At 37.9% G+C, this 13,864-nt stretch overlaps 1 protein-coding gene across 1 annotated transcript in view; it reads left to right on the top strand.

The window, feature by feature from the left end:
* HPSE2 (heparanase 2 (inactive)) overlaps positions 1-13,864 on the top strand; it is a 703,572-nt gene that overhangs the window by 504,130 nt on the left and 185,578 nt on the right. Inside the window, exon 7 of the mRNA XM_027857706.1 lies at positions 2,240-2,333. Coding sequence (XP_027713507.1) covers positions 2,240-2,333 — 94 coding nt within the window. The remainder of the gene's footprint in view (positions 1-2,239; positions 2,334-13,864) is intronic.

A 13,864-nucleotide genomic window follows, 5' to 3' on the forward strand; every position in this document is an offset into this window, starting at 1 on the left:
TGGAATGAGTAGGTAAGTCACGGTCCAAGATTCAGAAAGTTTCATTAACCATCCTCAACTACCTTGCCAGGAGTGTGCTAATCTTTAGTACCTTCCTTTAAAAGATATAATCTCCTATAGTAAGAAATTAAACAGCTACTTACACAGCACAAGTATTTTAAGCATATAAAATTTCAATTGTTTTATAAAGGCAGTTTCTACACATAAGGTGACAATCTATAAAAACTTCTTTTTTTCCCTCCAATTATCAGAAATTTATTTTGTCTCATTCTCTCCTCCCCTCCCATCCTATGGGGCAGAAGGGGAAAAAAGAAATGCAAAACCCTTGTAACAAATAAACAATAGTCAGACAAAATAAATAGCCACATTGGCCATGTCCAAAAATATGGGTCTCATTCTGCATATTAGTTCTTCACCTCTCTCTCACGAGGTGGTCAGCATGTTTCATCAGTGGTACTCTAGAATCATAATTAATCATTGTATTCAGTCTTTCAGAATTGTTTGTTTTTGCAATATTGATGTTATAGTATAAATTGTTTTCCTGGTTCTGCTCACCTCACTCTGCATTAGTCTTCCGTTTTCTCCTCCTCCTTCTTTTCCTCCTCCTCTTCCTTCTTCTCCTCTTTCTCCTCCTCCTTCCTTCTTTCTTCCTTCTTTTTTTTTTGACATAGGTTCTTCCTCTGTCTCCTGAGCTGGAAGTGAAGTAGAAATTTACATGTAACTTTTTGACAGTGTTCCAAATTGCTTTTCAAGATGGCTGGACCAATTCACATTCTTTTTCTGAAGCTTCTCCAGCATTTTTAATTTTCCTTTTTTGTTAACTTTGCCAATATGATGAGTATGAGATAAAAGCTCAGAGTTTCTTTAATTTCCTTTTTTTTTTTCAGTGAAAGGCAAGGTTTATTAGAACATCTGTCATATTGGGCAGACTCTTAAGGAGTCTGAACATTAGTGAGCTATTAGCTGGATTTTAAGAATCTGAGCCTTTTAAGAAATATGATGGATGTGAGATAAAACCTCAGAGTTTCTTTAATTTTCAATTTTTAATTATTGGTGATTTGGAGAGGTTTTTGGTTTTTTTTTTTCCATTGTGCTACCAGTAACCTGGATTTTTTTTTCCCTTGAGATCTGCCAGTTTGTATCCTTAGACCTTTTATCAATTAGGGAATAGCTCTTCTTATATATTTGAATCAGTTCCTTATATGACTTATACATATATGATCCCACTACTGATTAGGATGGAAGCTTTGACCTGCTCCATTTCCAAACTAGGCTGGTTTGATTCTCCTTAGGTAACCCAGTGGCCCCCAGATCTTAGGGGCTCACCATATTGGTGCCAGATATAGTTCAGATACGCAATTGACTTAGCCTACTTCAGCTAAGACCACCTGAACTCAAGAGATCCACCAACCTCCATCTTTCCACTCTCATGGATTATATGCATGTTCCACTGTGCCCAGTTCTTTTTTCATTTCTTATAGCATAAGAGTATTCCATTACATTCATATACTGTACTTTTTTCCAGTTCTTTGTTACTACAAAAAGAGCTGTTGTAAATGTATATTTGTGTACATTTTAATCTGTATCTATCTGCATATATATAGATATAGATAGATAAATATACACATTGTACCTTTTCCTCTTTCTTTGATCTATTTGGGGTATAATCCTAATAAAGATATCACTGGGTTAAAGGGCATGAACAGTTTAGTAATTTTGGGGGCAGCATTCAAAATTGCTTTTTAGAATGATTAGAAAGTTACATTAGGAAAAGAGCATATTTAGGGATTTTTCTACACATCTCTGTATATTTTAAATTACTTTTAGTGACCAGGAAAAAATTAAGTTCAAGTTCTTCCTACTCCAATTTGAAACTCTATTATGAAGCACTTCTTTGGGATAATTTTGTATAAAAGAACTGCATTGCCTGAAACTATTCTCCATTGTCTAATTTTTATTATGACATTTTAAGCAGCTTTTGTATAATTCCATATATTTTATGGACTAAGGTTGAAAAATTACTGCACTAGGCCAGGTTGGAAATAGAAATAGAAAAGATAAGAAGTGTATGATTTTTTTTTTTAGAAAAATTTCAGAGGCAAAGTTAGAATGTAAGAAATCTCTTGGAATAGAACATTAGGTTTTCTTAGTCAAAACAAATGATCATGAACTAGGAAAAAAAATATTTGTGGTCCCTTGTGCTAGATTTTATCTAATTCTCCCTTTTTTTCCATTCTAGTTACTACATTGATAGCCGAGTGGTCAAGGTGATGGACTTCCTGAAAACCCGTCTTTTAGACACACTCTCTGACCAGATTAGGAAAATTCAGAAAGTGAGTAAAAGGTATACTGGAATAAAGATAAGTGAGCCTCAGGGTGAGGCATGGGAAAGTGGTCACAGTGTTAACATCTGCACATCAGGGGCAGGACAAGGTGAGACCAGAAGGAACCCTAGCTCAATCTTCATGGGAAATTGGCCTTGAAAGAGGTTCCTATCAGAGCCCCATTGTGTGGCATTTTGGGTTGGGGGTGGGATTTGTTGTTATTTTAGTGTTTGAATTGCCCAAAGTTAATTGTAATTAACAAACTTACCTCAATGAATAAACAGATGAATGGCATACATTTCTGTAATGGAGCCTTTTCGCAAAACTGTGGTTTGAAAGGTGTACTCCATTCATTCGGCAGACATTTATTAAGCACCTACTGTGTGTAGAGTACTATATCAGATGCTTGGGGAGGTACAAAGTTTAGCTCAAGCATGGTCCCTGCCCTCTTGGGTCTTAAAATAAATAGATAGGTAAATTACAAACACGGGTAACAATAACATACAATATTAATTGAAACCACCTTAGAGTTGCAAAACAAAGTACTCTCTGAGGTCTGAAGAAGGAAGTTGTTTCCTCAGAGTTTTCTCTTGGTCTTGCCTCCATGTCAGTCTTTGACTAAGAAAAATGGAAGATAATAAATTTGCCCAAAGGGAGTAGGAAAAAAAAAAAACCTGGTGGAAGCTGTGTGTCATATCCTATAGTGGAAGTAGCACTGGTCTTGGGGTCAAAAGACTTGGGAGTGATTTAGGCCTTGGCATGTGCTAGCTAAATGACCTTGGACCTCTTGAGTCTTCATTTCTTCATCTATAAAATAGGAAGAATAGCATTTGCATAACTTACTTCCTGGATACAAATGAATGGTGCGAATAAAAATAATTTGTGATTAAAAGGGAATATTTTATTGAATGGTACTATGAGTTATATTATCAGGCTATAAACCCTTTTTTTTTCTTAAGCCATAATATTGTGTGCCTGCAATATATCTGTGTTGCTACTAGATGGGGTTCTTTCAACTTTGGGAGCAGAAATCAAGAGAAAACTGATTCTCTTCTGGGAAATAGACCTCTAAATTTGGTATATAGTCTACTTTCTTAGGGTAACTAGGTGGTACAGTGGATAGAGTGCTAGACCTGGAGGGAGGAAGACTTATCACCCTGAATTCAAATCTGGCCTCAGACACTTACTAGCTGTATGACCCTGGGCAAGTCACTTAATCCTGCTTACCTCAGTTTCCTCATCTGTAAATGAACTGGCAAAGAAAATAGCAAACCACTCCGGTGTCTATGCCAACAAAAACCCAAATGGGGTCACAAAGAGTTGGAAACAACTGAACAACAATAACTACTTTCTTTTTTTTATTTTAATTTTTTTTTAATTTTTAGGCAATTGGAGTTAAGCGACTTACCCAGGGTCACACAGCTGCTAAGTTTCAAGTGTCTGAGAACAGATTTGAACTCAGGTCCTCCTGATTCCAAGGCCAGAGCTCTAGCTACTACACCACCTAGCTGCCCCTCAAAAACTGCTTTCTTAAGCAAATTAAATGATTAGTTGGGAAAATAGAACTTTATAACTTGCACATAATTCAATGTGAAAGGAGATTCCATTTGGAACAAGAGTATAAAAGGATCTAAGATCTGGATTCATGAAGTGCCCAATGTAACTAATACTATTCATGGTTTATACTGATTAGCAGGATTGGAATTTGCATGTAAACACATAACTGTTTTCGGAATACCTGATAAAGGACCCATGTAAGGTCCCATTCCATAAGCTTCTTCAATTTCATTCAACAATTAAGTGTCTATCGTGTGCCAGGCATTTTGGGTACTCAAACAGAAATTTTTTAAAAAATAGTATTTTCCCTCTAGAAGTTTATACTCTACTAGAGAATATGTGTAAATGTAAGGTAAGTAAATACAATATCACTTAAAAATTTTTAACATTTTTATTTAAAGTTTTGAGTTCCAAATTCTTTCCCTCCCTTCCTTTTCTCCCCTCCCTCCTCCCTGAGACAGTAAGCAATCAGATATGGATTTTACATGTGTAAAACAGTTCCATATTAGTCATTTTGTACACAAAGATGTGAATAAAAGAAAAAAATGAAAGTGAAAAATAGTACACTTCAGTCTATATTCAATTAATATCAGTTCTTTCTCTGGAGGCAGATATTATGCTTCATCATTGGTCCTTTGGGATTATCTTGCATCTTTGTATTGCTAAGAATAGCTAAGTCATTCACAGTTCTTCATCAAACAATATTGCTGTTACTGTGTGTAGTGTTTCCTGGTTCTGTCCACTTCACTATGCATCAATTCACGTAAGCCTTTCCAGGTTTTTCTGAAATCATCCTGCTTGTCATTTCTTAAAACACAATAATATTCCACTACAATCATATACCACAGCTTGTTTAGCCATTCCCCAATTGATGGGTATCCCTTTGATTTCTAGTTCTTAGCTACTACAAAAAGAGCTGCTATGAATATTTTTGTACAAATAGGTCCTTTTCCCTTTTTTTTGGATGTCTTTGGGATGTAGACCTAGTAGAGGTATTACTGGATCAAAGGGTATGCACAGTTTTATAGCCCTTTGAGCATAGTTCCAAATTGTTCTCCAGAATGGTTGGATCAGTTCACAACTCCACCAACAGTGCGTTAATGTTTGAGTTTTCCCACATCCCCTCTAACAATCAACATTTTCCTTTTTTGTCATATTAGCGACACTGATATGTGTGAGGTGGTGCTTCAGAGTTGTTTTAATTTGCATTTCTCTGATCAATAGTGATTTAGAGCATTTTTTAATATTACTATAGATAGTTTTGATTTCTTTGTCTGAAAACTGCCTGTTTATATCCTTTAACCATTTATCAATTGGAGAATGACTTGTATTTTTATAAATTTGACTCCATTTTCTATATATTTGAGGAATTAGGCCTTTATCAGAGATACTTGTTAGAAAAATCTGAAACAAAAATCTACTACAATGAGTGAGTGAAGGAAAGTCTTTATTACGCTTCTCTCAAGAGAAGCGGGCACAACGCATTTTAGTAGCACGTGGGCACTGGTTCAGTGGTAGAATCAACTTTTAAACCATTGGTAAGATTCATACTCCACCCATCAGGGCTACAATTGGTCTGGTTCATCTGAGTTACACCCTTCCTGGATAGCCCATTGCATGTTCTTTAATGTTCTGTTGGCTCTGCCCCCTTCATGGGTCCCATTCTTGAAAATGGCAGCTATCTCCGCCCTTGGGGTGTGTCAGTTCATATTCAATAAGCTTATTAAGCAAGTGCAGTGGAGAAAAGCCTTTGCCCTGTCGAAGCCCCTTCCTTGAACCTGACTGGTTGCGACCAGTTTAGCTTCTAGGGCTCTTTCTTAAGAACTAGTTGTTTATAGTAAAGTTTGGAGTACTTTCTGATTGGTTGAGGGACTATCCATAAGATCTTGGAATTTCTTATCCTGCTGTGGAAGCCTACCCCCCAAAAATCTTTCTTACACTTGTTGCAAAATTTTTTCGCAGTTTCTTGCTTTCTTTATAATTTTGGTTGCATTGGTTTTGTTTGTGCAAAAACTTTTTTAATTTTATATAATCAAAATTATTTATTTTATATTTTGTAATGCTCTCTATATCTTCTTTGGTCCTAAATTCTTCCCTTATCCATAAATCTAACAGATAAACTATTCCATGCTCTGTTAATGAATGTGCTTATGGTATCATGCTTTATGTGTAAATCATGTACCCATTTTGACCTTATCTTGGGACAGATGAAAAGTTAGTCCATACCTAGTTTCTGCCATGCTATTTTCCAGTTTTCCCAGCAGATTTTCTCAAATAATGAATTTTTGTTCCAAAAGCTTGGATCTCTGGGTTTGTCCTATACTAGATCAGGGCTTCTTAACTTTTTCCACTCACAGCCCCCTTTTTGCATTTCAGCAGCCTTAGTTGATGTTGAGTGGCCTGAGGGCATGCACAGTGCAAAGTGCACATCCTCTGTGTTTAGAACCAAGGTTTCAGTGAAGTTGTGGATGCAACCCAGGCAAGTACTGCCAAAAATACCTGGGATTCATTACACTTGATTTTTAATTAGTTCTTGGTTGTTGCACATTCAGAAACCTTTTACTGTTGCCAAATTTTTTGGGACCCCATATCAGGTCATGAACCACAGTTTAAGAAGCACTATACCAGATTACTATGGTTATTTACTACAATGTAATTTGTACCTGATCTATTCCACTGATCGACCACCCTGTTTCTTAGCCAGTATTAGATTGTTTTGATAGTTACCACTTTTAACACAGTTTGAGATCTGGTATGGCTAGACCATCTTCTTTCTCATTTTTTTCATTGATTTCCTTGATATCCTTGAGCTTTTTGTTCTTCCAAATGAATTTTATTATTATTTTTTCTACCTCTGTAATTATAAAATTTTATAATATAAATTAAAGTAATATAATATAATATATAACATGTGATATAATGTAATATAATATATAATAATATAAATTTTAAATAATAAAATCTGCTCCAGCCTCTTACCTTTACCCTGTGTATATCTCTCTGGTTAAAATGTGTTTCTTGTTAACAATATATTGTAGGATTCTGGTTTTTAATCCATTATGTTATCCACTTTTGTTTTATGGGTGAAGTCATTGCATTCATGTTTATAGTTATGATAACTGTGTATTTCCCTCCATGCTATTTTTCACTTGTTTATCCCCCTTCTCTCTTATCCCCCCTTTCCTTCCTCCCAAGTGTTTTACATTTGATCACAGCTTTCCTCAATATACCCTCCCTTTCATCAGTCCTCCTGCTCTGTCTTCTATTATCCGCATTCCTTTTTACTTCCTTACAATGTAAGATAGATTTCTATATTCAACTGAGTGTGTATATTATTCCATCTTTGAGCCAATTTTGATGAGAATAAGGTTTAGACTTTGCCCACCACCCTCTCCCCATTTCCCCCTCCATTTTAATAGCCCTTTCTTGCCTCTTTTATGTGGGATAATTTATCCCATTCAATCTCCCCACTCTTTCTCCAAGTGCAATTTTCTTTCTCACCCTTTTATTTTGTTTCTTGGTGTATCAGCCTATCAAAGTCACCTTATATCAACACCCTCTATCTACATATGCCCCTCTAATTGTTCTTATAGTAATAAAGTTAAGAGTTATAAATAATATCTTACCATATAGAAATATAAACAGTTTAACTTTATTAAATTTCTTATGTCTTCCCTTTCTTGTTTCTTTTTTACCTTTTTATGTTTCCCTTGAGAAGAGGTGGGGAACCTGCCCTTGAGTCTCATATTTGGAGGTGAAATTTTTTTTATTCCGCTCTGGCCTTTAATTAGAAATTCTTGAAAATCCTCTATTTCATTAAATGTCCATTTTTTCCCCTGAAAAATTATATTCAATTTTGCTGGGTAGTTGATTCTTAGTTGTAATCCTCCTCTGTCTTCTGGTACATCATATTCCAAGCCCTTGGGTTCTTTAATGTGGAAGCTGCCAAATCCTGTATAATTCTGACTGTAGCTCTAGGACATTTGAATTGTTTCTTTTTGGTCACTTGCAATAATTTCTCCTTGATCTGTGAGCTCTGGAATTTGGCTGTGATGTTCCTGGAAGTTTTTGTTTTGGGATGTCTTTCAGGTGGTGATTGGTGGATTCTTTCAACTTCTTGTTTGCCCTCTGGTCCTAATAGATAAGGGCAGGATTTTTTGATAATTTTTTGAAAGATGTTGTCCAGGCTTTTTTTTTTTAAATGATGGCTTTCAGGTAGTCCAATAATTCTTTTTTAAATCTCTCCTGGATCTATTTTCTAGGTCAGTTGTTTTTCCAATGAGAAATTTCACATTTTCTTCTTTTTTTTACTTTTTAAATTTTGTTTTATCTTGATGTCTCATAGAGTCATTAGTTTCCACTTGCTAAATTCTAATTTTTTTTTTTTTGGTGAGGCAATTGGGGTTAAGTGACTTGCCCAGAGTCACACAGCCAATGAGTGTTATGTGTCTGAGGCCGGATTTGAACGCAGATTCTCCTGACCCCAGAGCTAGTGCACTATCCACTGTGCCACCTAGAGGCCCCTAATTCTAATTTTTAAGGAATTATTTTTCTTCAGTGAGCTTTTGTACTTCCTTTTCCATTTGGTCAATTCTGTTTTTTAGGGAGTTTTTTTAGGGAATTATTTTCCTTGGTAAATTTTTGAATATCTTTTCCCATATTATTGACTATTTTTTCATGATTATCTTATACCACTTTCTTTTTCCAATTTTTCTTCTACTTCTCTAACTTGCTTTTTAAAATCCTTTTTCAGCTCTTCCAGGAATTCTTTTTGGCCTTGAAACCAAATTGCATTTTTCTTTGAGGCTTCACATGTAGCCTCTATTGTCCTCCTCTAGGTTTGAAACTCCCTTTCAGTATAGTAACTTTCTATAGTCAAGCCCCCTTTTTTTTTGTTGTTTTTTAGGTGTTTTTGCTCATTTTTTTCTGCCTTTTTTTCATGACTTCATGTTTTTATATGAGAGTTGGACTCTGGTCCTGCATTGTTCCAGGTTTTTTTGCTGGGGCTCTGGGTTTAACTGCTGTCTTTCCCTGGGCTTCAAGGCTTAGCTGCTTGCTTTCTCTGGAGGGTAGGCTTCCTTTCTGGCTTGGACTGTGGTTTGTGGGGCCTCTCCATTGGCCTCCCTTGGGTGTGAGGTTTAGCTGCTGGCCCGCTCCAGGGGTGAGGCCTTTCTGCTGGGTTGCTATGGTAACAGTCTTTCTGGTGGCTGGCCCTGGAGGAGGAATCTTGTTGTTTTTCTGCCCCAGGGGTGGGGTGCTGCTGTGGGTTGCTATGGAAACAGAGTTTCTCTGCTGGTAAACTCCAGGGGTGGGGTCTCACTGTTGGCCAGCCTGGCAGAGGGACTTCACTACTGATCATCAGTGGGGTCAAAGTCTTACTGGTGGCTTGTGCTTGGGGGATTGCTAAGGTGAGGCCTTGCTGTGCTGCACAGACTGCTGGCTATCCTAGGGGGCTGCTGGTTTGCAGGAGGACGAGGCCTTGATGATGGATTGCCTCAGTCTTGAAGCCTTGCTGCAGGCCCACTGAAAAGGGTATGTAGTCTAAGCATGGGAAATAGTCTGTGAGCCTTTGCAAAGGCATGGAGACAGAAGGTGGAATGGCCAGTTGGCCAGTTGGAATGGGTTGTAGAGTGTTGTAAAGAGGAGTATGAGTCTGGAGAGGCAGGCCAGAACCAACTGGTGAAGGGCTTTCAGTGGCAGGTAAGATTTTTGTTTTATCCTAGCGGTTACTGGAGGGAGCCAGCCGAGATTTTTGAGCAGTAGAGCATCATGGTCAGACCTGTACTTTAGGAAGATAATTTTGAATGGCCCCTCCAGTGTGGTAAGCACTTGAATAAGCTCAAAGACTGGGAAATACCAAGGTAGCAATCAGCAGTAGGCTGTCATGTAACTCTGTTACCCAGCACATAACCCAAAAGCATGGAGTTTTACCAAATATCTTCTGCCCTCTTTGTAAACCTAGCTGTAGAGCCTTCTCCACTGTCACCTTGAGTCACCTTTGGCAGAATTTAGCCAACTGTAATATTGACAGAAGTCTCCTTTAGTAACTTCACAGAAGCACCACTCCCATTAAGGGATTTGACTAAAGGATGGAACCACAGAGTTTATGAGGACGATTTTTATTCAAATGCTACTTTATTGAAAACCTAGTTGGCTCATCCTCAATTAGGTCTCATAAAATGTCTTATCCTTCTATATGATGAATATGGCCCTATTGCCCTTTTACTCATAGGGCTGTCATCTATAACTGTTTCAAAGAGGAACATTAATTATTCAAGATACTGAAAATGATTCATAGAATGGTAGAAAGGAAAGAGCACTGACTGTGTTGTCAGAAGTCCTGTATTTCAGTTCCACCTCTGACACTACTTGTGTGATCTTGAAAAGGTTGCGTAATGTCTCTAGCATGTCTAAGAAGCCTGTGTCTTCCGTGTCTTCATCTGGAACATGAGGAGGATAAATCTAGATCTCAACTCTAGAACTATGATTTTATGATATAACTCACCTATATATGTTCTCCATTTCAGTCAGATGAGCCTCCTAGCCATTCCCCCTACATATTTCACCTCCTACCTCAATGTCTTTGTCCAGGTAGTCCCCCATTGCTGGAAAACATACCCTCCTCCAATCCATCTTATAGAATTTCTAGCTTCCGTCAAAGCACAGTACAATTACCACTTGTTCCACGAGTCCTTTTCTGATTTTCCTTCACCCCAGTTGTCAGTGTTCTGTCCCTCTTGAAATTGCATTGTATATATATTCTCATTTTACTTAAATAGGTACAGAATATCACAGAATTTTAGAAGTGAAAGGGATCTCAGCAGCCATCTCATCCGATTTACACCTGAAAAGAAATCCTTTCTACAGACCACCTGACAAGTGGTCATCAGCCTCTGCCTAAAGACCTCCAGTGAGTGTATCTTTAGGATGTGTACCCCAGGAATTTGTTTATCTTAAAGCTGAACACTAACATAAAGGACGTTATTTTTTTATTCAAACTAAAGAAACTAAAACTTCACTAAAATTAAACTAAAATTGTAACTAAACTTTACTAAAAATACAGACTTGGCAGAGAGCTTCTTTCAATCAAACCCTTCCCCTTTCCTTAAAATACCGATTTGCCTTTTCAGCTTTATCTGTTTGGCTCAAAACATTTTCCAATAGCCCTGCCACAAAGGGTCTTACTGGAATTTAAAGAATTGGTCACTAGAGAAACAGGTTTTATAAATTTGTAATTTAAACTGTTTTGCCTTTTGTACCAATCAGTGGCCCAAAGCTATGTATTAAGACTGAGCTATGTGGAAAACAAACTGACTGAGAAGTCAAAGGGAAAGAAAATGTCTGGTTTTTGGTGTGTGTGGTTTTTTTTTTCCTGGCCAGGCTATAGCCAATGGGGATCACTAGGCAGGAACAAGTACCTTCTATGGAACCGGAAAGAGGAGGACACACAGCCTAGCAGGGCTCCACCAAGCAGAAGAAGCAGCACCACAGAGAAAGTAGGGAGGAGGGCCTTGGAGTCTAGGCACCTAGAATCACTTGGTATACCCTTTCCTTCTTCCCGCACCAGAGCTTCACAGAAATGGCAGAAGGGAAATGGAAGAAAGAAGCAGGAGTAGTAGCAGTGGAAGATGTGTCCACCAGAAGCCCCCCCAAAACTGGGAAAGGGCAGTTCCAAGATGGCGAGAGGGTTGGTTAGCGCATTAGAGTGTGCCCGGGCACACGTCACATAGTGTGTGTGCAGGATGATAATCCTATGTAACCCGTTCAAGTTTTGGTCAAGTATCTAGACAGTAGAATATAATGTCAGTGAAGGCAAGAACTGTTTCAATTGTGTCTTTGTATCAAAGCTTAATAAAGTTAAATGCTAAAAGTGTTTGTTTGTTTTTTTAAACATTAAGTGTTTTCCTTCCAAGGAAAACCTCAAAGAAACGTTTGATGGCTTGTAAATAACCAACCAATCAGCACCAAGTATTAAAACATGTGTATCTATTTTGTCAAAAGTGTTTTCTGGAAATTACAAATGGAGACAACCAAGGCCACAATTACAATTGAGATTTTTGCCACAATTAAAGGTGCTTCCTAATTGATCGACCAATTCCATGGAAGGCAATGGCCCTAATTCCCCTCTGAAGCTGAGTTATAGGACTGGAACATGGTCATATTGCAAATCTGGAAAGTTTGCCCACCTCCAAAAAAAAGAATTCCCTTAATATTTTTTTAATTCCATTTGCCACATCCTTCCTCCCACCCTCCACCCTAACACCTCTAATCTGGGCAGAAGTTGGACTGCTCTCCATTATAGCCCATGTCCATGGGCCTGTAATCAAGTCCTTAAAAAAAATTTGAGTTTCCCATGAGAACTATCAATTGGATCTCCTCAATTGGACTCCCATCAATTAGACCCTTGTCCATGTGAACATAATCCAATTCTTAAAGAAACTGCAAGTTTCCCATGAGAACAGCCTGTCAAAATGATGCTGTGTTCTGCCACAGAACTAGAAATTTGGGTTTATAAATACCATAGACAGTTTCAACTCTCTTCCCTCTCCACTGACTCACCAGCCATTTCCCAAACGGTCACATGCCTAGATCTAAACACTAAGCAGACACAGACAGGCTGGTGATTCTGCATACTACAAAATTTTCCAGATGATATGAAATGATATGAAGTCATGACAGTTGATCATTTGATGCCTGGTCAGTCTTTTCTAAGTTCACACAAATGTTTCTGGTGGTCTGTTTCCAAACAGTGCCCACTGGCAGGATTAAAGACAGAAACTACTGAACTCCCTGGCCCAGAACATATGGGTCCTGGATGTCAAACCTTACATGAGATTATTTTTTTTTTCTTGACCCTTGTATCAGGGGCTTCACCAGGAGACTTGGGTTGGTGATTTTTAACTCCAGAAGAATTATCCAAGTTATATTAAACCTCTCTGGGACTCGATTTCTTTATCTGCCAAATTAAGAGGTTAGCTTGGATTGCCATTAAGATTCATTCCACCTGTAAATCTGTGATGCTCACAGCAAGTTCTATAAAATTATCAAGCTAGGGATTATTGCCTCCATTTTACAGATAAGGAAACTAGGGCTCAGAGAGGTTAAGTGACCTAAGTAACCCTAGGAGTCCAGTGTTCTTTCCCCTATACCAGGATGCCTCACCTGTGTTCCTATAACAATTAGAAATTCTCTATTTTGACTGCTTCTTTCAAAAGTTAGATAACAGGATTACTTTTTAATTGAACCCACTAATGTGTTCCCAGGTCTGTTTACTATCTTGACATTGGCCATAAGTGTACTCAGAGGGTATGCCAGTTAACCTTTAGGCATTTACTGCTGGTCTTCCTCTTTCCTTCAGAGGAAGTAAGAACACCTCTAGGCAAGCCTGTACTTCCACCTTTAGAATTAGAAACCCCTGTTATATTAACTGGTTCCAGAACTTTGAGGTCAAAGAGTCCCTGCAGTTTTAGTGATGACTTCAAGGAGTTTTGGCTCTGGGTACTTGAGATCACTGGTATTTCTGGGCTTGGTCTCGCTAGAAGAATCCTGGCATCTCAGCCTACTCCATCAGTCATCTACTCTGTTACTGGATATTTACCCCGTCTGGGGCTAACTACTGCTAGTATAGACCCATAGAAAAGTGTCCCTGGCAATCTCAGTCCCTGAGTATTCTTTCTTCCACTCAGGATGGAAAAGATGAAGAAATAATATTTAAGGACTTTTCCCTTTTCTCCTATGAGATTTTATTTAGGTTTCCAAGTCTTACTTAGCACAGTGCCTGGTACATAATAGATACTTAATAAATGCTTGTTAATTGCTCATCTGATCATAGATCTGGAGCAAGAAGGGACATCAGAAGGCATCTAGTCCAATACATTAATTTTACATATGAGGAAATTGAGGCCCAAAGAATTGAAAGAGTTTCTTCTATATTAGACAAATAAAAGAGCCAGGTTTCAAATTTTGAGCCAACTCCTTTGGCT

The sequence above is a fragment of the Vombatus ursinus genome, unplaced genomic scaffold, assembly GCF_900497805.2.
Source record: "Vombatus ursinus unplaced genomic scaffold, bare-nosed wombat genome assembly UNPS02000749.1, whole genome shotgun sequence".
NCBI classification, from domain to species: Eukaryota; Metazoa; Chordata; class Mammalia; order Diprotodontia; family Vombatidae; genus Vombatus; species Vombatus ursinus.